Here is a 25689-nt window from a genome sequence, read left to right on the forward strand (position 1 = left end):
AATATCAATAAAATAACTCTGTTGACAGTGTAAAGCAGTGCTTCTATCTGGGGTCAAGGCCAGAGCAATGGACACCTTATCCCACTCATCCTCTTCCTCTGATAAAGCCCCAACCAGTACTGAAAAGTCTTCTTCACAACAGCCTAGAGGCCTTTTTTAAAAGTGTTCGAAAAAGAAGCGGACAAAGGAAAACTGAAATGAAGAGGATTTTCCAGTCTGTCTCTGGTGGCTGGTCCAAAAGGATGCTTCAGTTCCTGCTCTTCACCTGCCTCTTCATCACAGTAACACTTGGGTCACCAGTGGGTAAGTCTTGTGTCAAGTACTTGGCACGATGTACTTTTTGTTGGAGGAATTTGCTGTTATGTACAGGTTATTAAGAGCAAGATTCCAGTATCTTAAATACTGGTTCTAGAATAGGAGAAGAAAAGTCATTGAAAACCTATGGAGATATATTTTCAGAGAATTTCATTTTATGTTCCATTTAGCCTTTTGCCTGGGCATCCAAAATTTCCATGGATCTGCCAAATCCAAACAACTTTCCATGAGCTAAATATTTCTTGGAGTATCTGTAAAAGGAATCCTAACCTCTTTATATTCTAGGCACTTGTATAGTCCCAACTTTAAGAGGGAAAAAAAAATTTTTTTAGAGCAGAGGAGAGAGTTTTTTCTTTCATTAATAAGAGGGACTGAGTGTGACCCTAAAGGCACAGATCTGGATAAATCAGACTTCTTAGTCTTGACATCTGAAAATATGACTTTTTGCAGAGACTGAGTGAATCTTAAACTGTCTCCCCCCCTTGGTACCTCCAGACTTGATACAAAACTGGCCAACAAAGCAAAGTTATAATTCCAGTTTGTAACAAATTTCTCTCTGCTTTTCCCATTAGAATTTAAGTTCTAACTAGAAGAGAGAGTGAGATGGCGAGAACCATCCTTCTTGGCACCTCTGAGAATCTCAGTGTTTAATTGTCCCTATTTCTTCGGGGTAACTAAGGCCTTGCTCTAGTACCTTTAAGAATAAACATTAAAAATAGGCTTGAGACCCTAAGGAGACATGTAAGACTAAATGTCATGTGGTATCCTGGATGGGATGCCAGAATAGACAAAAACAGGCAAAAACTAAAGAAATCTAAACTATGGACTTGAGTTAATAATAATGTATCAAAAAAATAATAATAATAATGTATCAACACTGGTTCATTAATTGTGGCAAAGATACCATACTAGTGTACGATTGTTTCATAATAGAGGAAACTGGGTGCCAGAAAATGGGAACTTTTTGTACAATCTCCTCAATTATTCTCTAAATCTAAAACTGGTCTAAAAAGGTCTTAAAGATAGGTTTGAGCTAAGTTTAATCACCCTGTATTTGCTGCCAGTAAGTAACCAAGAGTCGCTTGAGTCAAAGTGGTCCTGCCCTCAACTTCCTCTCCGCTTTCTCCCCACTCTCTTCCCTGGCTTACTCCTCCCTCTAGTACCTCCTGTACCCTCCCACCAGACACCTTCTCCCTTCCCAGATCTTTTTTATTTTATTAATTTCTTTTCCAGACCTTCTAGGACGTTTGACTCAATGCCATAAGCAAGATAAAGGGAGAGCTTTGGGGGTTAGGGATTGGGTGGGGGTGCGGTTGCCTGAGAGGAGAGGGTAAGTGAGAGAAAAGGAGAAGAGCGGAGGGGGGAAGCGGGGAAGCGAAGTGGGGAGAGGGGAAGGAGGGAAGCGAAGGGGGAGAGGGAAGGAAGTAGAGGAGGGGCTTCCGGCCCGAGCGTGCGGGGGCAGAATCTGGCGACCGGTACTATCCGAGGGGCGGTGCCCGGGACGCGGACCTGGAGGGTGAGGGACGCCTGGTCCCCGGGACGAAAGGGCGGGGATGCTGACATTTGCTCTCTGCTTTCGGCCACGGCGAGGTGCCGGCCCTGGGGGCGCAAGGACGTCCGGGCTGACGAGCGAACATCCTGGTAAATAAAGGCCGACCGGCTGTCTGCCAGCTGGGGCCCCCTGACTCGAACTTTGCCCACCGGGCTGTTCTCTGAAGCTCTCTCATTTGAGGGGTGTATTATGTGTGCGTGTGTATATAAACGTCAGCAATTCAGGACGCACCATGCATAATAGCGAATTCCAGGCTCCACATTGAGAGACTGAAAAAAGGAATTAACGCCAGCGGCCAGATTATTAAAGTATTAAATTACTGCCTTTAAAGGGGGTGAGTGGAATGGGTTTATTTAATGTTAGGAAATATTGCATAGGTAACTTTTAAAATACGTATTTAGTTCACAGAAGATAGTAAATTTCTCCTATTTGTGCCATGTATCACCTACAACGAGAGGAAGTAAACTTTCAACAAATGATAGTTTGTATCATTTCAAGAAATGATAGTTAAATTTAAGGAAAAACTTTATAAATCATGAAATAGTTATTGAGGGAGGTTTAGGAATTTCTGTAAAAGCTATTAAAAGTTGAGTACTTAACCGTGTCTTACAAAATTAGAGCCAAGGAGATGAACCAAATATTTCTATGAATTTATAATCACCTGTGAAATTGCCCTGGAAATCTGTCTTCATAAGAGAACCACAGCTGGGAGAGCAGAGAAGGGAATTTTTCCCTTTTCAGAGGGTAGAGAGTCTGTATGAGGACATTTCTTCCTCTCAAGGGACATCAAACCATGGTCTAGGGCACAGTCGGGAAACCGCAGGGACATTATAAGGAGAGGGTTGCTCCTGGCATGTGTAACTCTGCAAAAGTGTTACTTCCAGAATATGCAATATCCTACTTATTTCTCGTCCCAAACGGTTATTATACTCTCAATGGGACCATAAGCACTAGGCTACACCCTCCTCTACATGTGACTGAAGTTTTGAGAGTAAACTTGAATTTGAAATGTAGACTGGGAAAACCCAAAATATTTTCTAGACAATTTAGATTTTATGATCATGGCCTATCCACACTTAATTATTGTGCAGTATTTGCTGAAGCTGAATTTCCTGCCCACAAAGTATATCAGCCTTAATATGAATTCCCTGCCTACAATGTCTATTAAGTCAGCCTCACATGCATTAAGAAGGATGGTACTCTGGCTAGGACTCCTTTCTAGAATTTCTTGATTTTATAGATTCTTTGTAAGAACAATTTGCCTGTGTTAATTCAATCTTTTCCTGAAATTGAGAGAAGCAGTGAACTGGGGATATTGGTGTATTCAGTCATTAAAATGTTTTTGATGAGATATTTGTCCATGTTAGTTATGCACTAAAAATGCATGATTGAAATGTTGCTGTATTCTAGACAGTGATGCCCTGGCTAATTGTGAAGACACAAAGTTCATGGTGTTTTCAATAAGGTGATGGAACATGTACCAACATTCACATGGAGAATATCTTTGGTAATTACTTGACACTATACTGTGTATTTCAAAGCAGCTGACATATGCCAGAGGCCTATTCCTTCTAAGGTGGAATGAGCTTTACACATTCATTATCAAGCCAAACTGCCCGCTAATGCAAAATTCCATCCAAAATCTTGCTTACAAATGACCATCCAACTACTTTTTGAAAATTTCCAAAGATGAAGAGCTTACCACACTGTGATACAGCCTCTCCATTACTAGATAGCTGAACTGAAATGCACTTCCCCGTAACAATTTGTTCTTGTCATTGTAACAGAAAGCTAATTCCTCTTTCACAAGCCGTTCCAGATTTTTGAAGACTGATGCATATTCTTCAGAGTTGGTTTGTTTGGGTTTTTTTCCTCCGAACAGTAGTTCTCAGCTTCTTCCCCAGTAAATAATTGTTAGGCTCCCTTCTAAATCTGGTCACCTTCCTCTGGACATCAAGTTTGTCCATTACTTTCCTAAAATATAGCCTCTAGGTGTGAACACAGTACTCAAAATATAGTCTGACCAGTGCAGATTTCAGTGAGACTATAACCTCCCTTGGTCTGAACAACTATCCTATCAGATGATTACTCTGGATAAAAGGTTTAGTTCAATGCAAACACAAAACCTTAAATAGATTTGAAATAATTTTTCAAATGTAAAAGGCATTTATGAAATATGTTTACATCAACTTGAGGAATCTTAAACAGCTACTTTTGGTGACTTTAGATTATCTCTTTCTTGAACTAAAAAGCCAAAATGTAAGACCAAGATGGTGGACTCAGGCTATTGCCACTGTGATCTGAAACATCACAAGGTGCCTCTGAGGTGTCCTTTTCATTCCCAGCCCTAGATCCTTGTTCTGCTTACATCAGCCTGAATGAGCCGTGGAGGAACACTGACCACCAATTTGATGAGTCTCAAGGTTCCCCTCTGTGTGACAACAATGTGGATGGGGAGTGGTACCGCTTCACAGGCATGGCAGGGGATGCCATGCCCACCTTCTGCATACCAGAAAACCACTGCGGAACCCATGCACCTGTCTGGCTCAATGGCAGCCACCCTCTGGAAGGTGATGGCATCGTGCAACGCCAGGCCTGTGCGAGCTTCAGTGGGAACTGCTGCCTCTGGAACACCACAGTGGAGGTCAAGGCTTGCCCTGGAGGCTACTATGTGTATCGTCTGGCCAAGCCCAGCGTCTGCTTTCATGTCTACTGTGGTTGTGAGTACCTTCCCTGGGCTCTTTTCCCTCCCCCACAAGGCCACATATGGCATCAAAGAGAAAAACGCTGTAAGAAATTTGGTTATGGTAGTATCTCAGAGCCTGAAGAACATTGATTTAGGGCCATGGATACCTCCAGATCATGATTTCTGAGGTCTGTTCTTAGATTTCTGAAAAATTCCTGAAGACTAGAAAGGGAAAGGAGCTATGACTTTGATCAGTTTTACTTTGTCTCCCACTCCATTCAAACAGAACAGTAGAAAGTGAAATGTTGACTTACGTTATTTAGTGTGGATTTCCAGCCTTTTTGAGCATGGAGGACCCCTTCTTAATATGTATTTCAGACATCCATATGGTAGCATTGTGCTTAGTGCCCATTGATTTTTTAAATGATGTATAATGGGAAGAAGCCACTTGAGATCAGTAATACTTTTAAATGAATTTTCATGTTATTAATCCCATAAAAATCTGTATACATTTAAAAAATAGACTGCATAGAAGAGTAGGACATAATGCTTATTTAATCTACAGCTCATGTTTGGTGAGGTTTTAGATTTGCAGAAGCTCCATGGTCACCCAAGGGCCTGTGGATCTGAAGTTGGGACTCATTGATCTCAATGACAGAACATGTCCCTAGGCAGCATCTCTTGCCATTGGGTTATATAAACCCTGATCAATGAGAATTCTCTTGATGTTGGCTAGGAATTCATACCCCATTCTTGAACTCATGAGGCTTTCTCATGGATGAGAGTGTCCTCTGGTCCTCGCCCTTCATGAAAGGTCCTCTTTATCTTCCATAGATTTTTATGACATCTGTGATGAGGACTGCCACGGCAGCTGCCTGGATACCAGTGGGTGCACGTGCTCTCCAGGAACCGTGCTAGGCCCCGACAGACAGACATGCTTTGGTAAGAAACCCATCTTGTGGTAGAAACAGGCTATTAGGAGTAAAGGACAAATCAAAAACTCTTCCTGACTCAGAGCGCCATCATTTTTCCAGTTTGTGTCTCTGAAAACTCAGAATGGAGTTTGACTTTTTAGTTCATAACTAAAGCCTCAAGCCAAATTTATATCATGTGTCGGGACAGTCAGGGATTGCATTGTCCAATACACTAGCCACGAGCCATGTGTGGCTATGAAGCTCTTGAAATGTGGCTTGTGTGACTGAAAAACTGAATTGTAATTTTACTTAATTTAAAAGCTAATATTTGATTCAGTCATTGGAAAACTAAAAATGTGTGGGACAACTTGAGTGAACTGTAAATTTTATGACTCTAAAATACAGCTCAAGCATTTCTGATGAAAATTTATCATCCAAATTGAGACATGCTATAAGTATAAAATACACACCAGATTTTGAAGATTAGTTCAAAAAAAGAATAAAAGATATCAATAATTTTAATATTGATTATATATTGAAATGAAATATTTTAGACATACTGGATTAAATGAAATCTATTTTTTTTAGTTTATTTTATTTATTTATGTATTATCTTTTGGCTGTGTTGGGTCTTAGTTGCGGCACGTGGGATCCCTTTTTTTTTTTTTAATTAATAACTACTTTATTTATTTATTTATTTATTTATTTTTGGCTGTGTTGGGTCTTCGTTTCGTGCGAGGGCTTTCTCTAGTTACGGCAAGCGGGGGCCACTCTTCATCGCGGTGTGCGGGCCTTTCACTATCGCGACCCCTCCCGTTGCGGGGCACAGGCTCCAGACGCACAGGCTCAGCAGCTGTGGCTCACGGGCTTAGTTGCTCCGCGGCATGTGTGATCTTCCCAGACCAGGGCTCGAACCCGTGTCCCCTGCATTGGCAGGTGGACTCTCAACCACTGTGCCACCAGGGAAGCCCGGCACGTGGGATCTTCGTTGAGGCATGTGGGATCTTCAGTTGTGGCATGCGGGATCTTTCGTTGAGGTGCGTGGGTTTCTCTCTGGTTGTGGCACACAGGCTCCAGAGTGTGTGGGCTCTGTAGTTTGTGGCACGAGGGCTCTCTAGTTGAGGGACGTGGGCTCAGTAGTTGTGACGCACCAGCTTAGTTGCCCCACAGTGTGTGGGATCTTAGTTCCCCAACCAGGGATTGAACCTGCGTCCCCTGCATTGGAAGGCAGATTCTCTACCACTGGACAACCAGGGAAGTCCCTGAAATATATTATTAAGATTAATTTTACCAATGTCTTTTAACAAAATTTTTAATGTGACTACTAAGAAATTTTACATTACATGTGTGTCTTGCTTTGTATTTCTGTTGGATAGCGTTGGTCTAGAATTATCTAAGGACATACTCCTATAGCTTCACTAATATAATTTTGGTTTGTCTGAGTAGCAAGAAAGGGGAGTCAGATTATTTGTAGGAAATCCAGAGTTGTCCAATTGTATACATGTTTTGTTGTCTACAGCAGAGAGAAAATAGAGTTGAAAAACCCAGGACTGAAGATCATCTATTTTCTGTTCAGTGTTATGAAGCTTTTTGTATTCAGACTCAAATAGAGTTAAAACAAGTCTAGAGAGAAAGGGGAGGACTACCCCACACCTGCCTCCTCCAGAAGAAGAGTAACAAGATCAGGATGGGATAGGGCATCAGGATGAAAGGGATATCAAAGGGTTCTTATTTTAGAAAAGCTTTTGTTCCTCAGTCTCTTTAATGAACCCCACTGGCCATCCCATGGAGCATGGTTAGGCACTCCCATAACAGTTGTTAGGGCTCTTGCCTGGTTGATTTTGACTATGTGATTTAATGTAAACAGGTTCGGGGTGTGGGGGACGATGGTTCCTACAATTCCCCTCAACCCCCCTCACACTACACACACACACACACGCGCGCGCACGCGCGCGCGCATCTGTTGGAAAATATTTGGCTTCCTCTTAAGGCACGAGTTGTTCATTCATCTCTTCTTTTGTTTTAATATAACTTTTGAATAGGTAATGTATTTAAATGGCTCCCAAGTTAAACAGCATGAAGGTATACAGTGAAATATCTAGCTCTCTGTCCCCCATTTGCTCCATTTCCCTCTCCTCCAACTCCATCCCAAGTAAACTCTTTTTTTTTTTAATATTTATTTTATTTCTTTATTTTTCTTTATTTTTTTGGCTGTGTCGGGTCTTAGCTGCAGCACACGGGATCTTTCGTTGTGGAGCACGGGCTTCTCTCTAGTTGTGGCACATGCGCTCCTGGGCACGTGGGCTCTATAGTTGTGGTGGCTCACGGGCTCTCTTGTTGAGGCACGTGAGCTCAGTAGTTTTGGTGCGCAGGCTTAGTTGCCCCATGGCATGTGGGATCTTAGTTCCCTGACCAGGGATCAAACCCACGTCCCCTGCATTGGAAGGTAGATTCTTAACCACTGGACCACCAGGGAAGTCCCCCAAGTAAACTCTTACATTATTTACTTACGTATGCTTCCAGGGTTTCTTCAGGCAGATATAAAAATAAAAATATACATATTTATTTATTTTTTGCCGTTTTTTAAACCAAAGGTTGCATATTATACACACCATACACATCTCTTGCTTAACAATTTATCTTGGACATCTCTGCCTATCGGGAGATAGGTAAAAGCCCCCAGTTTCTGCCTGGGGCCTGTCTGTTGGTTTCAGGGAGATCATGAATTCCCTGAAATTAGAGGCAAAGTTTTGTGTTTATGTGCATGTGTCAATGTTACTTTAGTTTTTTAAAAAACATATAACAATTTTAATTATTTATTATAAATTATTTTTTTCAGGCAGAGAGAAGAGTATAGGAAAATAATATAACAGACACTCATGTACCCAGATTTATAGCTAAATTTTTCTTCCTTTTTTAATTTTTGAAATTTTTTTAAAAAATTTATTTGTTTATTTTTGGCTGCGTTGGGTCTTCATTGCTGCATGTGGGCTTTCTCTAGTTGTGGCGAGCGGGGGCTACTCTTTGTTGCGGTGCATGGGCTTCTCATTGTGGTGGCTTCTCTTGTTGCGACGCGCAGGCTCTAGGTGCACGGGCTTCAGTAGCTGCAGCATGCAGGCTCAGTAGTTGTGGCTCGTGGGCTCTAGAGCGCAGGCTCAGTAGTTGTGGCTCACGACTTAGTTGCTCCGCGGCATGTGGGACCTTCCCGGACTAGGGCTCAAACCCATGTCCCCTACGTTGGCAGGCAGATTCTTAACCACTGCACCACCAGGAAAGTCCCTCTTCCTTTTTTTAAAATAAAATTTTACAGATACAAATAAAGCCATCTCACTCCATCTCTTTTACCTCTCTCACCCTCCAGGGGTAGGCACTGTTCTGAAGTTAGTGTGTGTCCTCCTGGTCCCTGTTTTTATGCTTTTATTATTTATGTAATAAATAACAATAAAAACATAACATAACAATAACAATATATAGCATTGTTTTGTGTGTTCTTAAAATTAACATAAAAATGATACCTTACCTCACGTGTGAGATTTTCTCTAGAGTATACCCATAAAAGTGGAATTGCTGGGGCATAGAGTATCTAAGGCTGTAAGTGACAATAAACTCCCAGATAACAATGGCTTCAATAAGTAGAAGCGTGTTTCTCTCTCAGGTAAGAAAATCAGTCTCGAGGTAAGCAATCCAGGCTTTCGACAGAGGGTGAACCCAAGCACCAGTGTGGCCACTCCCAGGAGGGCTGCGAGCACCTCTAACCATCCACTGTCCAGGCAGTAGGGGCCCTGATGAAGGGTCTAATCTTATCAACTATATTTTTCATTTCTAAGAGTTCTGTATGTTTGTTTTGTTTCAATTCTGCCTTGTCTTCCTACACAATTTTATTTTGGTTACTGGCCTTTCTTTTATCTGTTTAGTAATTTTTTAAACCCTTGTATTATGGATTTTTCTGGATTATTCTGTTCTCTCCAGTTCAAAGCCTCCCATTTGTTATCTCGTCAGCTTTCTCATAGTGGATCATCTCCTCCTGCATAGTGTTTTATGATAAACCACCTTCTGTTGTAATTGTTTTTCTCTGGTACTCCATTCTTATTACCTGGTTTGAGGAGCTTTTTTTTTTTTTACTACAGAGAGTTTTTCGATTGCTTTTGTCACAGAAGCTTCACCAGTCCAGGCCAAATTTTACATCAGTTTCTCAGTTTCAAGATCCCCACGCCAGGTGGGAATTATGAGTTCATACTTCAACCGTGGCAGGGCCCAACTTGGGGTTTATGAAGGCTCTTCTCCTTCCTAGAGCCTCAGGCAGAGAGCTCCTTACTTCTCTCCTGAGCCTTGGAGCAGAGTCCTTCTCCTCCCCCTTTCATTGTGGGGAATACCTTTTCCAGGGTCCTAGACTTGAGCAGGGTTTCAGTTCCAGCTCATCTCCTCTCGTGGGCCCAAGGCCATGTCTTCTGTCACCTTGTGGGTATTTAAACCCCAGTCCCTGGTTTATAACCTATATCCAAGCCATGACAAATTTAGCTCCTCAAGCTCCCCTTTTTTTGTTTGTAGAAGGAAGGGGGTTGACATTTGTTGCCAACTGTGCATTTTTTTTTTTTATAGCAAGAGTCCATGTCCTTCATCAGATTCTCAAAAATGTTAGCAATCATTGCTTAAGTACAATGTGGGAATATTCCAATATTTAAAATAGATTTTGAGGGCAGTTGTTCATGTTATAAAGAAGACTGCTTCACAAAAAATTCTGTCCAACATATCCTTCTGCAATGCAAATTCCTCTAATGCATTTAAAACACAGTTTGATTTATGTTTTATTTATTTAGCAAATCTTCAGGAATTGGAGAAAGTGAGACTCTCCAATACAAACAAGCAGGTGAACCCAAATAACAAAGGGGACTTCATTTCCCCAACAGTTTTGCCCTGAGGAGGGAACTGGCAAGCAACCAACTAACTGCCTCCCGCTCCAGCAGAGGGCAGAGGGACAAATAACTTGGTGGGGAGATGAGGTTAATAAAACTGATTATATTGGAGTTGGTTTGTAGAAAGTCTATGGACAGGATCTGAAAAGATGTGGAGTTTCTGCTAAGGGGCTTGGGAAAAGACTGCATGGCTCAGCAGTATGTAAATGGTGTGGTCTCTCTTCTACAGATGAAAATGAATGTGAACAAAACAATGGTGGCTGCAGTGAGATCTGTGTAAACCTCAAAAATTCATATCGCTGTGAGTGTGGGGTTGGCCGTGTGCTAAGAAGTGATGGCAAGACATGTGAAGGTGAGATGGGCAAGAAGGGATTCACATCAGGAGCCCCCAGTAAGCCATTGGCTTATTCTTTGATGTTCATAAAACTGGCCAACGTCAGAAGAGAGTGACAATCTGGCTGTGTAAAGAAACCACAAATCATCATCACTGAGCATCATTGCAGGATGCTCGTGTTGCAGACAGAATGCAGTGTTGATTTTGTCTCCAAGCTTTAGCAGGAGGGAGCTGTTGCGTTTTGCAAGAGGCAGAGAGCTGCATTTTAATTTGGAGTATAAAAATAGGGTATTCCGTGTTTCTCAAACTTTAATGTGCCCACGAATCACCTGGGATCTTGTTAAAGTACAGGTTCTGATTCAGTAGGTCTGGGGTCAGGTGAAGATATTGCGTTTCTGAATAACTTCTAGGTGACACCTATGCTGCACATCCAGGGAGCACATCTGGAGTAGCAAGATAAAGGAGGTAGGTAGCATAACAAATGGTTTACAGCAGTGTTTCTCAAACTTCCCTGCTGAGAATCACCTGGGTGCTTTTAAAGCTGGCCTTTCCCAGGCCTCTCTCCTGGAAACTCTGGTTCAGTGGGGCGGGAGGGGCCTTACAGTTTGTGTTTTTACCAAGTTCCTAGGTGAGTCTTACCATCTTGGAAGTTTGGGAAAACATGAAGCCATTTTTTTTTACTCATATGCTTTGAATTTATTAGAGATTAATACATTTTTAGAGATAAGTAAACTTATCTATTTTTTTAAAGCCTATTGCACATTTTATTCACATAATTTCTGAACATATTTGTGTATAAACTTATCTATTTTTGATAGTAGAAATGCTGTATACATTTTATATAATTAAGTACTAAAAAGAATTTGTAATGTATGTCAAATAATTGAAATGGAAATTGTCTACTATTACGACCTGAAACTTAGATAATGTCCCTTCTCTAAGGCCCTTGCAAATTATCCCAACTAAAATTTCATCACTCCCACTTTAATAAGTCTGAATCTCATGATACTGGGAGTTGAGAGACGAAAAAAGAAAGAAATTCTGCAGATTATATGAAGAGATAAATGACTTAATTATCATTATTTACAGAGGACATATGATTTGTCCCAGAGGGTAATTGAATTTGTGGCATAACAGATTATAATACTGCTTACGATTTCACTTTATTCTAGTTATATTCAAAATAATAAAATACTACCCCAAAAGGAAAAATTATAGCTAGTACTCACAATTCATTTCATGCAACAAAGTTTGCATTATTAACTCAGGGACCATTAACCAGGATATCAAACTACTGTCCCTTGTAAAAAGACTAAATGTACTTTAAATTTTACTGAATAAGAGTGATGTCCTGAATCCTCCTTAAATCTTATTTTATGCAATGATCTTTACATATTTAAATATTAATGAAATGTTCCATGAGGAACATTTATAATTACTCATGAGTATTTTATTGGAAATATTAAGTTAATCCTCATATAATTTTAAAACCTAATAATCATAACTGAAAAGTATTTTAGCAGAAGATAAAATTTGAATATGAATTACACTTTAGGATTAAGATTCATATTTGAAACCCTACTTTTTTTTTTTGGTTTTGTTTTTTTGTTTATTTGTTTTTATGGAAACCCTTACATTTTATTGATAGTCCAAACATATTCGTTTCTTTAGCTAGTCTGTTAGATTAGCATATCTTCTTTTTTAAAATAAAAAGCTCTTTTTAATTTTTAAGTAACTTTTACTGTTTTGTTTTATTATGAAAGAGTTATGTTCATAGAAGAAAATACAAAGGAGTAAAAGAACGATAACTAAAATGACCACAATCCCACTTGCAGATACAGCCATTCTAAACATTTTGGTATGTCCTTGGAAGAGACTTAAAATCCTTCAAACCAAATAAGAATTTCAATTTATTTTGTGCTTTGCAATTTTAGACCTGGAAATATCCTGAGTGAACATTTAATCCAACCCTTTCATCTTACATATATTGAAATTGAGGCCCAGGGAAATTAACTGACTTAAGGAAGACCATTTTTAAGAAAAAAATTTCCTATTAATGTTGACTTTAACATTTTATAGCATATTTTATGCTTTCTTCTATACCATTATATATCATTTTCAGCTATTTCAAAAACCCATAGGAATACTCTTATCCTTTTTAACTGTACAGATTTATAAACAGGTGATAGCCTAATCTCTCCTAAATTTTGCAAAGGTTAATTCATTGCAAATTTATTCTCTCTCCCTGTTTCACAAAAATTGATTCATCTCAAGTTAATTTACTGAGGACTAATATTTTTATTAGTAATGAAGTGAGACTTTTAACTATAACTGGAAATTGGCTCATATCTTTCCGTGAACATCTTACATGATTTGAAAGCATTCCCTTTTTTTTTTTTTTGGCCACGCCATGTGGCATGTAGGATCTTATTTCCCCAACTAGGGATCGAACCCAGGCCCTTGACAGTGAGAGTGTGGAGTCCTAACAACTGGACCACCAGGGGATTCCTGAACGTATTCCCTTTTATTATCTTACCTCTAAAACAGGGACCAGCAAACTTTTTCCACATAAACACAATAGTAGATATTTAAGGCTTTGCGGACCATATGGAATCTGTTGAAACTACTCAACTCTGCCCTTGTAATGAGAAAGCACCCATAGACAATAGGGAAATAAATGGGTATGACTGTGTGCCAATAAAACTTTACTTACAACAACATGTAGCAGGCCATAGTCTTTTTTTTTTTTTTTTTTTTTTTAAGGAGGCCATAGTTTGATGACCCATGATCTAGAAGATCATATCCAGAGCCCACAAAGGTCATTATTTTTCCTCGCTAACTATGACATTATGTGGTAGTTTCTTCATTTTTCAACTGAATATTTTTCCTTTTTGCACATTTGATGAGTATGCTTTTTGAAAATGGAAAACTTTTAAAAAGAAAACTTAAAAAAAACTACCTCATAAGAGGAATGTCACAAAGAGCTCAGTTGAGTGGAATCTTTCAGCGTGTTGTCCAGGTTTCATTTTTATAATGTGCTGTCAGCCCAAGAAACATATCTCCAGTGCTATTATTCCTAGAGATTTGAGGAGAGGGGCTGGTGATCCAACCATTGGTAATAGCTCTTACTAACTCTGATCCATTTAGCTGCTCTAGGTGAATTTATATTCTGTCAGTCCCTTTTACATCAATAATGCTCTATAGGGGCTTCCCTGGTGGCGCAGTGGTTGGGAGTCTGCCTGCCAATGCAGGGGACGCGGGTTCGAGCCCTGGTCCAGGAGGATCCCACATGCCACGGAGCGGCTGGGCCCGTGAGCCACAATTACTGAGCCTGCGCGTCTGGAGCCTGTGCTCCGCAACAAGAGAGGCCGTGATAGTGAGAGGCCCGCGCACCGCGATGAAGAGTGGCCCCTGCTTGCCGCAACTAGAGAAAGCCCTAGCACAGAAACGAAGACCCAACACAGCCATAAATAAATAAATTAAAAAAAAAAAAAAAGTAACATTCTATAAAATTTCAAAGTGGGTGGACTAAATGTTACAGAAATTAAGAAATGACTTTCGGGTCTTCCTCCCCAAAATTGTAGTCTAACCATGAGAAAAACAGACAAAGCCGGATTGAAGGGCATTCTACAAAATGACCAGCTTAAATGGTTAGAGCTATGTGTGTTGTAAGATTGCTCTTTGTAGCTTTAACATTTAATAAACTTCTTTGTGGATGTCATGTCTCAGTGACTGAGTTGGGCCCCAGTGATACTGTGATAAGTCAAGTACAATGCCTGATGCAAAGTACCAGTCCAAGAACCAGAATTCTTGGGGAAGAGGGCTACAATATCATTCCCTTTTCTTTTGGTTTTTATTGCAGACATTGAGGGATGCCACAATAACAATGGCGGCTGCAGCCATTCTTGCCTTATGTCTGAGAAGGGCTATCAGTGTGAATGTCCCCGGGGCTTGGTGCTGTCTGAGGATAACCACACTTGCCAAGGTAGTACACGCTCAACCTCTGCTCTTAATTCCTCCCTCTTAATCTCCCTGCCTTCCTCAACCAAGTGTGTCAAGATTCTCATCTTTTAGAACACCACCTCTTTTAGCAGCGTGTGTTCACTCTGGAACCATTCAAAAATTGTGGTAAAAAAATATAACATAAAATTTACCATCTAAACCAATCTTAAGTGTATAGTTCAGTAGTGTTATATATATATCCACATTTTTGTGCAACGAATCTTCAGAACTTTTTCATCTTGCGAAACTGAAACTCTATACCCATTAAAACAAGGACTCCTCATTCCTTCCTCCCTCCAGCCCCTGGCAACCACCATTCTACTTTCAATTTCCATGAAGTCAGCTACTTTAGGTACCTCATATAAGTGGACTCCTACAGTATTTGTCTTTTTGTGGTTGACTTAATTTCACTTAGCAAATTGTCCACAAGGTTCATCCATGTTGCAGCATATGACAGGATTCCTTCCCTTTATAAAGCTGTTCCACTGCATGGGTATACCACACTTTGTTTATCCATTCATCCGTTGATGGACATTTGGATTGCTTGTCAATAATGCTGCTATGAACACGGGTGTGCAAATATCTCTTTGAGGTCCTGCTTTCAATTCTTTTGGACCTATACCCAGAAACAGGATTGCTAGATCATACAGTTTCCTTTGCTTTTTACTTTTGATTTCTTTCTCTAATTTCTATTATTAGTTGTATAACTAATACTTAATTTAGATGGAGTTCCTCTCTTTTCTAACAGATAATTGGCTTATGAAAAGTTGAAAGCCCTGGGAACTGATCCTTCCCCCTACATGTACAATCTGATCATCAACAATCCTCTGAGAATGATTTTCTGGAAATCTAGTTATTTATGTGCAGAAAATTAATTCACTCATCCAGCAAGTATTTAATGAGCACCTATATGTGACTTCTTTACTTATACTAAGCCATTGCTGTGATATGCCCTCACATACTGATACTGCCCTCACATATTGTCTGACAGTACCCTTTGTACTCCTTTTAGAATATTTGTACAGTCTAGAGAAGTGAACGCTAAAGAAGAGCAATCTTTTTATATTAAATTAAAGTGAATTTTATAGTTTATGGTTTATTGAGCAATGCAAGGACAATTTAGAACTCTTCCCCAAGTGCGCTAATGCTGTTTTTCTTACCTCTGTTTTATGGGGCAGTAATTAATGGTAAAGTCAAAGCGGTAGCGTTATGTAATTTAAGCCTATATCAAAGCAGTGCTTTTTCTGTATTGCCAATAAATTGTGTTTGTGCTAAAAGTTCATCCTTTAGGTGTTTCAGTGCATGGAGTTATGCTAGACACACTTTGAAATAAATGTTTGTTGGATTGAAATTTTGATACAGTATTTTCTCATTTGGGAAACAATATAGTATTTGAGGAGCATTATTTGACCACAACCTTGGGAGTTAGGAGTCCAGGTTTTATTCACCAATTTGTTTTGAGCCTCAGAGAGTTCCTTGAGGATAGAACAAAAAGCTCAAGGTGTGGGAGGGAGAAGTTATTTCTCCTAGAATCCTCCTTTCCTTCTCCCAGTTCCACTTTTCCGGTTCTCACAGCAGTTTCTGCCCCCGCAGTCCCCGTGTTCTGCAAGTCGAACACCATTGAAGTGAGCATCCCCAGGGACCTGGTCGGCGGTCTGGAGCTCTTCCTAACCAACACCTCCTGCCGAGGCGTGTCCAATGGCACCCACGTCAACATCCTCTTCTCCCTCAAGACATGTGGCACAGTGGTCGAGGTAGGTTCTTCCTGAAGGACCCTTGGGGAATGACCAAATCCAGTTATTTGGGAAGTTGTTGACAGAGGTGTGCAGTGTGGCTTGTGTCATAGATGAAATATTTCCACATAAAAGAATGGAGTTCAAAAAATCATATACCATTCATTTAACAAATGTGTTATTCAGCATCTGCTGTGCTGTGGTCCCAACACTGGGAGGACAGCGGCTTAAAAAGAATTCTGCTCTTTCCGTTCTCAAGTAGTACCATCTCTCCAGTATGTGCAGACATTTTTCTAAGTGCATCAGCACCAGTACCAGGAGGCTGGCTATGTCTCCTCTGACCAATTATTGTACTTGAAGATAGTGACTGATATAGATGATGGTTCATTTATGAGGTAGCAAATGAGTTCAGGGATTGAACCAGTTAGAGGTAAAAGGTTTGTACTTTCCTACAAGAATCTGTGCACAGCCCTGTGCTGGGAGCCTGAGGGATATGTGAAATAAGATTCCTGACTTTTAGGAACATACACAGTAGTATTGAGATAAAAACACACACAAATTATAAATAAGAGACAGTGATACAGTTGACGGGTGGTATAGGAGTCCAGAAAGGGACAAACACTGGAACAGTCAAGACAAGTGGGACTTGAATTGGGGTGGAAGCATGTGTGTGGTTTATACAGGCAGAGACGAAAGGAAAGGGCATTTCAGATGGGAAACAAGTGAGCCAGTCTCAGAGACGGGAATTCTTGAGGCTTATGCTGAGTGAATGGGCAACACAGCCTGATTGGAAAAGGAGACTGGCAAAGTACATGGGGGGAGACTATGCTTCCAGACATCTGCTTTGTGTGCTGTGGTGAGACATTTGGGCTTTTTCCCATAGGAACGGGATTAAGCAGGCACTGTCATGATGAAATCAGAAGTGGGCAAGATGGATAGAAAAATGAGGACCTGGACCCAGGAGATCAGTGTAGAGGCCCTTGCAACCAAATAAACAAATACTTATTTATTGAATCCAACTTAGAGAAAATCAGAGAGCTAATGAGATTTGGGGTGAGACATGGGGGAGATATATGAGGAGAAGGTCCCACTTTAGGCAAATTGTGTTTGTTGTATCTGTGGATAATCAAATGGAAATGCCCTACGATGAGCCAGGGGTTCTGGCGCACAGGAGAGCAAACAAGGCTGGAGATGAAGAACTAAAAAATCATCTGGGTAAATGCGACAGCTGAAGTCTGCGTGGGGTTGAGCTCAGCACAAGGTCATGCTGCAGCACCATCACCAGGTCTAGGATTCCAGAAAAAGAATAATGGACAGAAGCTGTTCTTTTCTAAAATATCAGAGCTTTGAATTGGCTGATTCTGCATAGCTCAGGTTTTTATGACTAATACTCCAAAGGGATGTGTGGGTTGACCATGAAGTGGTATGTAAAACTCTTTAACAGTCAAAATATCTTGCTAAAAGGAGGAGAAGCAATTAAAAAAAAAAAACAAAAGCTTCAGGCTTCAGCAACCAAATCTCTCACGTGCTTTGATGTCAAAAGAAATTTGGAGAACGTTACGGTGGGCGGGGGCTGAGGCGCTCTGTGGAAATAAACATAGACTCTCCTCTCCTGGCCCTGGCCTGGCTCAGGTGGTGAACGACAAAATCGTGGCTAGCAACCTTGTGACAGGTCTACCCAAGCAGACCCCAGGGAGCAGCGGCGACATCATCATCCGGACCAGCAAACTGCTGATCCCTGTGACGTGTGAGTTCCCGCGCCTGTACACCATTTCCGAAGGCTACGTTCCCAACCTTCGCAACACCCCGCTGGAAATCATGAGCCGCAGTCACGGGATCTTCCCTTTCACTCTGGAGATCTTCAAGGACCATGAGTTCGAAGAGCCTTACCGGGAAGCTCTGCCCACCCTCAAGCTGCGAGACTCCCTCTACTTTGGCATTGAGCCCCTGGTGCACGTGAATGGCTTAGAAAGCCTGGTGGAGAGCTGCTTTGCCACCCCTACGTCCAAGATCGACGAGATCCTGAAGTACTACCTCATCCGGGATGGGTAAGTAGGCTGCTTGGACGATGGATTAGCTCCAGTTCACATCTGACCTCTGGGCGCGAGAGCAAACTCAGTCATTTCCTAAAACCACCGCAGCACTCTCGCCAGCTCTTAATTAGTTCAGAAACCGTTTGTGCGCATTTTGGTGGTAAAAACTGGTGAAGGAGAGGGGAGTCCAAAATGACTCCAAGGGGTCTAGCTCATATGACTGACTAGATGACCTTAACCAAGATGAAAGGGCACAGGTCGAAAAGCAGATTTGCTGTGAAAATATCGAATATGATAATTCCAAATAATAATATTGTATTGTAAATACCTGCAGGATACTAAGGCAGAGAAGTTCAGTGGGCAGTTGGAAATGCGTGTCAGACCCAGGAACAAGGTCAAGACTAGAGACAAAGGACAGAGAATCGCCCCTGTTTATAGTCAAAACTATAGGATTAACCTGCCCAGAGAGATTGTAGAGCATGGGTGGCAAGTGGGGGCTGAGAAATGCAAGATTGTTAGGAAGTGGGAGCAGCAAATGCAGGCCCCTCTTTTAAGAAGTTTGGTAGTGAAAGAGAGAGAAGAAATACTTGGTCAGTTTTAGGAGAAGAAGGATCAGGTGAAGTTTGTTTCTGTTTGCTTGTTTTATACAAAGGCGATTTCCGTATTCCCTGAGGATGCTTGGATTGAGAACTTTGCTTGTCTCCGTGTATCACTGGAAGCCTGCAGTTACCACGCCCACTGCTTACATTCCCAGGAAAATTACACTCACATCCCAAACTCATAGTAGTATCTCATCAGTTTCTTCCTCATTCTCAATGTCAGATGGGACATATCTCAGGCAGATCAGGACCTGCAGCTTAAGAAAAGGCAAGTAGTCTAGTCAGAGCACCATAGGTGTGCCCCAGTTCATGCCCTTTGCTAATTGGCCTGATAGACTCTGAAATTTCTCCTTTGCTTTTAACTCCCCAGATCTCTCACCACAGGCAAGCTTCACCTGCTGCTATCGATCTCCTGCACAATGATTTTCAACCCTTGATGCACATTAGGATCAACTGAGAAGCCTTTCTAAAAGTAGCAATACTCCAACCTGGCTCTCCACTCTTATTGCCTTAATTCCAGCTCTCATTATCTTTCACCCGGACAGGTAAAACGCTTTCTAACAGCCTCCTAAATCCCAGCTCTCAGGTCTCAGCTCCACAGAGCCCTGCGTATCCAGCCAAAAGAAAAAATATTATATATATAGTCAGATCCCTGCTGAAAACATTTTGATGCCTCTTGATTTCCTTTGGTTGGTAAATTTAACTGTTTATCAGCAGGAGTACTTCTAGTTTCAGATTCCTGTAGCCTCCTTAGCTTGTTTTCAGAATCTGGAAAATGCATCGTTCTGAGCTGCTTTGGATGGCTAAGAGTAGGTCTCATAGGGGGCTGAAGCCCTTTAGATTTCTTGCCATCTTAAAGGGTTCTCCACAAAGTTTTAAAATGAAACGTAGAAGCATCAATTTTTATGTCTTTTTTTTAGTGACATAATTAGTGCTAAGTAGATTAGGGAATGGATTTACTTTTGGGGGAGAATGGATTTGGGTTCCTTTCAAATTCTTCTACAGCTTTATTGCAGTGCTATTTGCATACAATAAATATACATATTTAAAGTGTACAGTTTGATAAGTTCTGATGCATACACCCTGGTGAAGCTATCACTACAATCAAGACAGTGAATATTTCACTTACCCCAAGTTTTCTCCTGCCCCTCGTATTTACTTTTTGCAAACATAAACATATAGTCTTAACTCATTTACTGGGAAAACATGTAACCTGCAATCAACTCATTTACTGGGAAAACATGTAACCTGCAATCTCAATAAAGCTTGTTATTCAGACCCTCAGTTCTAAGAAGCTGTGCTGTTTAATTTTCCAGCCATTAGCACACACAAAACAACAACAAAATGCTATGGAAGATATTAAAATTGTTAAAAAGCATAGACGGAACTCAAAAACACTGCTGTGTGGGCCTGTTTCCACTATTCACAGGAAAACAGTCCCATTTCCAGTGCAATATTAGATAGGACAATATTCGCTAGAACAGTAGTGGTGCATTTGAGATAATCCCTCAAGATAGATCCAACTCTCAGCTTGGCTTTCTCTTCCTCGCCCTCTGACCTCTACCTTCTCCAGTTTCTGCTCCTGCCAAAGGGAACCATGGGCAATTCCCAAATTCTGTTGTTCCTTACACCCTCCTGACTCTGCACCTGCTATTTCCACTGCCTGAAATCTTCTTCCCTTTTTCTTCCTGTCTGATTCTTACTGGTCCTTCGAGACACATTGGGATTTCTTTCCTCCATGAAGCCTTCCCTGATTCCTTCTGACCTGAACTAGATATCTTCCTTCCTTCTTCCTCCTCAATGCCTTGCCTACAGTAAGTCATTAAATATTTGTCTAATGAACTATTGAATGAGTATTTATCATAATACTAATCTGGGGCTAGTTCAGAGCCCCAAAATAAACATAATGCAGTTTACTTATATTTCTAAATTGTTTGATTATTCACTGTCCTCAGCTTAAATTTAATTCAGGCTGATATTTAACACATCTGATTCACGTCCCTCTAGTTTAGTTGGCATATGCTCTGAGAATGCAAAATAATTTAATGCAAACCTAAGCAAAGTAGAATTAGAAAGTTTATCTCCAGAAAAAAGAAACATTGAATTCCAAAATCAAATATTGGACAACTTTTGGGTAATCAGTTATCTTGGATTTTCCTATACCATTGTTACTTTCTTTTAGCACATGAACTTGGAGTTGATGAACTAGCATTGTCTAATCACAGCAAACACCAAACCAAGAGCCAGAATTTGTCTTGGGTTCTATTCTGTAACATGTTGCCCTGCAACAACTCTTTCTGCCACATCTTCCCTTTAAAAAAAAAAAATAGTATTTTTACTACTCAGCCATAGAAAAGAATGAAATAATGCCAGTTACAGTAATATGGATGGACCTAGAGATTATCATAATAAGTGAAGTAAGTCAGACAGAGAAAGACACATCTCATATGATATCATTTATATGTGGAATCTGAAATATGATAGAAATGAACTTATTTACAAAACAAAAACAGACTCACAGACATAGAAAACAACCTTATGGTTACCGAAGGGGAAATGGGGGGAAAACTTAGGAGTTTGGGATTAACAGATACAAACTACTATATATAAAATAGATAAACTGCAAGGTCCTACTGTATAGCACAGGGGACTATATTCACTATCCTGTAATAACCTATAATGGAAAAGAATACAAAAAAGAATATATATGTATAACCAGAAACTAACACAACACTGTAAATCAACTATACTTCAATTTTTTAAAAATAGTATTTTTAGGTAAAGATAAATTGAAAATGCTGAGGGATTCACATGAAAAGTGCCATTTTAATGTCACGTTACTATTGTTATCATAGGTACTGGGCTTTAAGCTCCCTGACGTCACAGACCATATTGGTCATCTCTATCTCCTGTGCAGCCCCCAGCAGAGTGTGTCACACAGATTAGATATGCATTAGGTATTTATTAGAGAACATAATCAGAAGATGGTATAAATTCATTTAACCTCAGGAAAATGAAAATGCGTACATAAATACAGGAAATAACAGAAACCACATTATACGTTTAGATCCTCTTCAGTTTAGGGGAATAAGGTAGTAGTGGTAATACGAGTCAAGATGTCTTATTTTTAAATAATTTTATTGGATTTTTCAACTGCCCTGAAACAGCAATTAACAATGAACTAGAAAGTGGTCTGTAAGCATGTGGAGCAAGTATCAACTTTTATAGGCTTTTATATCTGATCCCACTTTTTTACTGGCCTGGTAGACGGGAACTATTAAGTATCCATAAAAGGAAAACAGTCAGGAAAAAAGTTCCTTTTGAATTCAGAATGGAAAAGACAATACATGTGTGAGCCCTGGCCTTTAGGAGAAACGGTTCATCAGTACTAAACCTTCGCCTCAAAGTGGAGCATTACTAACCCTTCTTTACCCTCAACTAATCCTGAGGCGAGCCTAGGAGTTTCACTTTAAGTGGTAGACCTGAGATTAAAACCCCAAAGCCCTATCAAACTAAAATTTAGCATTAAATCTGGGAAAAGAGGAATTAAAACATTTTGGAGGTGAATGATTTTCCCCAATAGATCCAGTTATTCTCTAAGAAACTGACATCTTTATGCAGCTCTTTGTTGTACAAATTGGGGTTTGCTCACCTTTGGATCCCCTTCAGGGGCGAGTGTCTATAAATACAGTGAAATCTAGTTAAAGAAAAGCCTTCTCAAATCAATAATAAAGTACGTAAATGCAGAATTCCTGCAATATATTACAAATGAAAATACAGCCTTAAAAAGATACCTTGATTTCAAAAGATATCTCTGAAACAAATGTTGCTGCTGTTGCTAATACTTCAATACATGGACTTAACAGGAGGTCCTTGTGCCCAGTTTGTGGGTACAGAGAATGAGAGACGGGACCGACAGCGTTAATGAGCAGGCCTGTGTCTGAAGATGCTTTCACAGGGAGGGGATTTCATTTTTCTTTCATTCTCAAAAATCTTGAGTGCAGCCCAGCCTCCTCCACCCAGTTTGCCTCTCCTTGGAACAAACACGTTGGACTGGATTGTTTTTCCACCTCTGTTTAAACAATCAAGTCTTACGTGCTATCCTGCCCTACTTCCAGCTGTGTTTCAGATGACTCGGTAAAGCAGTACACATCACGGGATCACCTTGCAAAGCACTTCCAGGTCCCTGTCTTCAAGTTTGTGGGCAAAGACCACAAGGTGAGCTGAACACCTTTACCTTGTAAACGTACCTCTCCTCTCCAGCCTTCCTTCATGGTGTCCCAGTTTGTTCACATTCCACAAGCCCACAGTTAGGATCTGCATCACCTCTATGAAAAATACTATAAAACTGGCCATCTAGAAGCTTAACACCTCCATGAATGTCACAGTTATCTGCCCCCCCAGTAAAATAACTGGGCTTGTTCAAAGAAAGTACTATGTGATTATAATATAAAATCCTTGTGAGCAGATGTGGTTGAAAAAGCCTGTGTAGTGGTCACGTGGCAAAGTATATGGACAGAATATTTGCAGAAAAGACAAATAGTGAAATGTTCAATGAAAATAGTACTTACATGCCAATTAAAATAATTATTATAAGACTATTTTATACATATTACATTTATAAAGATTATAAATCCCAACTTGCAAGGCTAGAGGGTGATGTATACAGTGGCAGTATAAATTGGTATACTTTCTGGAAAGTGGTCTGACAATGTGTAATAACCATAAAATTATCATCGTCTAAAAATTTCAATTCTGACAGCTTCTCAAAATCAAAAAGTAAAACATGACTTGTTGAATGTGTTTATAGAGCACTGTTATGAGAGAGGTGTTGTTTAAACCAGTGTATCAGTTAATGCAATATTAAGCAGTTAATGCAGAATGAAATATAGAAAAAGGAGATATGAAAAAGCTATTGTCATAAAAATTTACATGCAAATTGAATGTGATAGTTTTTTTTTTAATGTATATACATGAATAGAGGTTATAAGAGGCTATGTATACTCTGTAAGGTAGAAGGTTTTTGTTTTTTGTTTTAGTAGAGTTGTCGAAACACATAAACAAAAGGAAGTTTAAGAGACCAGCAGTCTTTTCCATACTGCATTTAAGTGTATTTATGTCCTGTCCCGCTACGTCACTATTCTAGAACAATTGTTAACCATGATGACTAACCCTGATCTTCCTCCTCAGCTAGGCAGCATGCATGGGGAAGTTACTTATAGGAAGAAGCTTGGAGAAAGAACTTGTTATTTTACACAGAAGTGCGTGGGAGCCCATGTTATGCCCAGACCTTGATGTGAAGAACCAAGATGTTAACGTTATTAGATGTTGTCTTCACAGAGGTCTCTTGTGTCCCCGCACAAAGGCAGAAGTTATGGATGTAGGGTTTTAAATCACCCACATGACTCATTGTGTTTGCCACGTTACTAAATGTGTGAATATGGGCAAGTTCGTTAACCTCCTAAGTCTCAGTTTCCTCATCTGTAAAATGGGGATGACGATATCTATCTCAAAGGGTGGTTGTTTAGATGAAATGAGATAATACATATGAAACGTTTGGTATTGTGTCTGGCTCCTAGTAAGCAGCCCCCAAGTGGCAGCTCTTTTCACTGTTTTTGTTCATTATCATTATGATCTTTCTAGGAAGTGTTCCTGCACTGCCGGGTCCTTGTCTGTGGGATGCTGGACGAGCGTTCCCGCTGTGCCCAGGGCTGCCACCAGCGAATGCGTCGTGAGGCAGCAGGAGGAGAGAATGACAGTGGTCCACAGAGCCAGATGCTGACAGGCGGCCCCATCAGCATCGACTGGGAGGACTAGGGTGACCCAGCACCCGAGTCCTACTTCTGGCTGCCTATCTCTATGGAATTCTCCCCTCGCCCTCTGAGGACATCAGCCGACACCCTAGAATACAGCGCTGCTTTAAACCTTATACTGTGGGTTTAGACAAACTCCCAGAACTGACTCACTCTGACTCTAGCCCACTGTGTCGGGAAAGATCACCTCACTGCTGACCAACCTGTCTCAGGTGGGGCTTCATCTTCCTAATGTGGAAAGCTGCGCTGTGCACCAAGAAAGCAGCTCACCCCATGCCCCCCATTTCTTTCCTGCAATAAAACACCTAGTGTTGGATGCAGTAGCATGACTAAAATCAGAAGTTGGGTATAGTATTTCAAATTAGGAACTTAAAAAAATTAAATAGTTGCTTGAAATTATGACTTAAATACCCACTGACTTCTTAAATATGTAAACAATAATTATACCCTGAAATTTCCATTCAAAGACAGAGTAGTTATAGAGGATTTGGAAGTTTATCACTGTAAGTATGTACTAAAAAAATACTATTTGGATTTTCTCCTGCACAATATTTTCCTCTGAGGTTTTTATGCTGTCTTAAGTAAACTATTTTCAATTAATAAATGTTAATAAATTCACTAACTTGCATTTAAGTGGTTCAATGACTGAACTGCAGACAGAATTAAAATGTGGTACCATATGCCCTGTTATTTGGCATTCCATGCCCTCAGACTGATAAGACAGTAGAAAAAGGTATAAAACTATACCATACTCTATTTTGTAGGTGCTTAATAAATTTTATTGAGATAAATATC

General features: G+C 40.3%; 2 protein-coding genes across 3 annotated transcripts in view; one reads left to right on the forward strand and one right to left on the reverse strand.

Annotated features, from left to right (window-relative positions):
• The first annotated feature begins 166 nt into the window (after positions 1-166).
• OIT3 (oncoprotein induced transcript 3) lies at positions 167-25436 on the forward strand. Of its 2 annotated transcripts, none has more exons than XM_068547783.1 (9): positions 167-303; positions 4213-4587; positions 5388-5495; positions 10610-10732; positions 14577-14699; positions 16310-16470; positions 18082-18497; positions 23200-23299; positions 24725-25436. In XM_068547783.1, exons 1-9 carry the CDS (start codon positions 198-200, stop codon positions 24896-24898), a joined length of 1686 nt encoding a protein of 561 aa, XP_068403884.1. In that variant the 5' UTR covers positions 167-197; the 3' UTR covers positions 24899-25436. The 2 variants fall into 2 exon arrangements, with proteins under 2 accessions (XP_068403884.1, XP_068403885.1); XM_068547784.1 differs by lacking the exon at positions 167-303 and adding an exon at positions 1780-1956.
• The window catches only part of PLA2G12B (phospholipase A2 group XIIB), a 29772-nt gene continuing 20514 nt past the window's right edge, over positions 16432-25689 (reverse strand). Inside the window, exon 5 of the transcript XR_011074485.1 lies at positions 16432-16491. The gene's annotated coding sequence lies outside the window, so the exon portion shown is untranslated. The remainder of the gene's footprint in view (positions 16492-25689) is intronic.

This window comes from Eschrichtius robustus, chromosome 7 (genome assembly GCF_028021215.1).
Source record: "Eschrichtius robustus isolate mEscRob2 chromosome 7, mEscRob2.pri, whole genome shotgun sequence".
NCBI classification, from domain to species: domain Eukaryota; kingdom Metazoa; phylum Chordata; class Mammalia; order Artiodactyla; family Eschrichtiidae; genus Eschrichtius; species Eschrichtius robustus.

Coding starts and splice junctions, on each gene's coding strand:
- OIT3 (XM_068547783.1), top strand. CDS start 198: ATGAAGAGGATTTTCCAGTCTGTCTCTGGTGGCTGGTCCAAAAGGATG. Junction 5,496..10,609: donor CGACAGACAGACATGCTTTG/GTAAGAAACCCA, acceptor TCTCTTCTACAG/ATGAAAATGAATGTGAACAA. Junction 16,471..18,081: donor CATGTGGCACAGTGGTCGAG/GTAGGTTCTTCC, acceptor GGCCTGGCTCAG/GTGGTGAACGACAAAATCGT.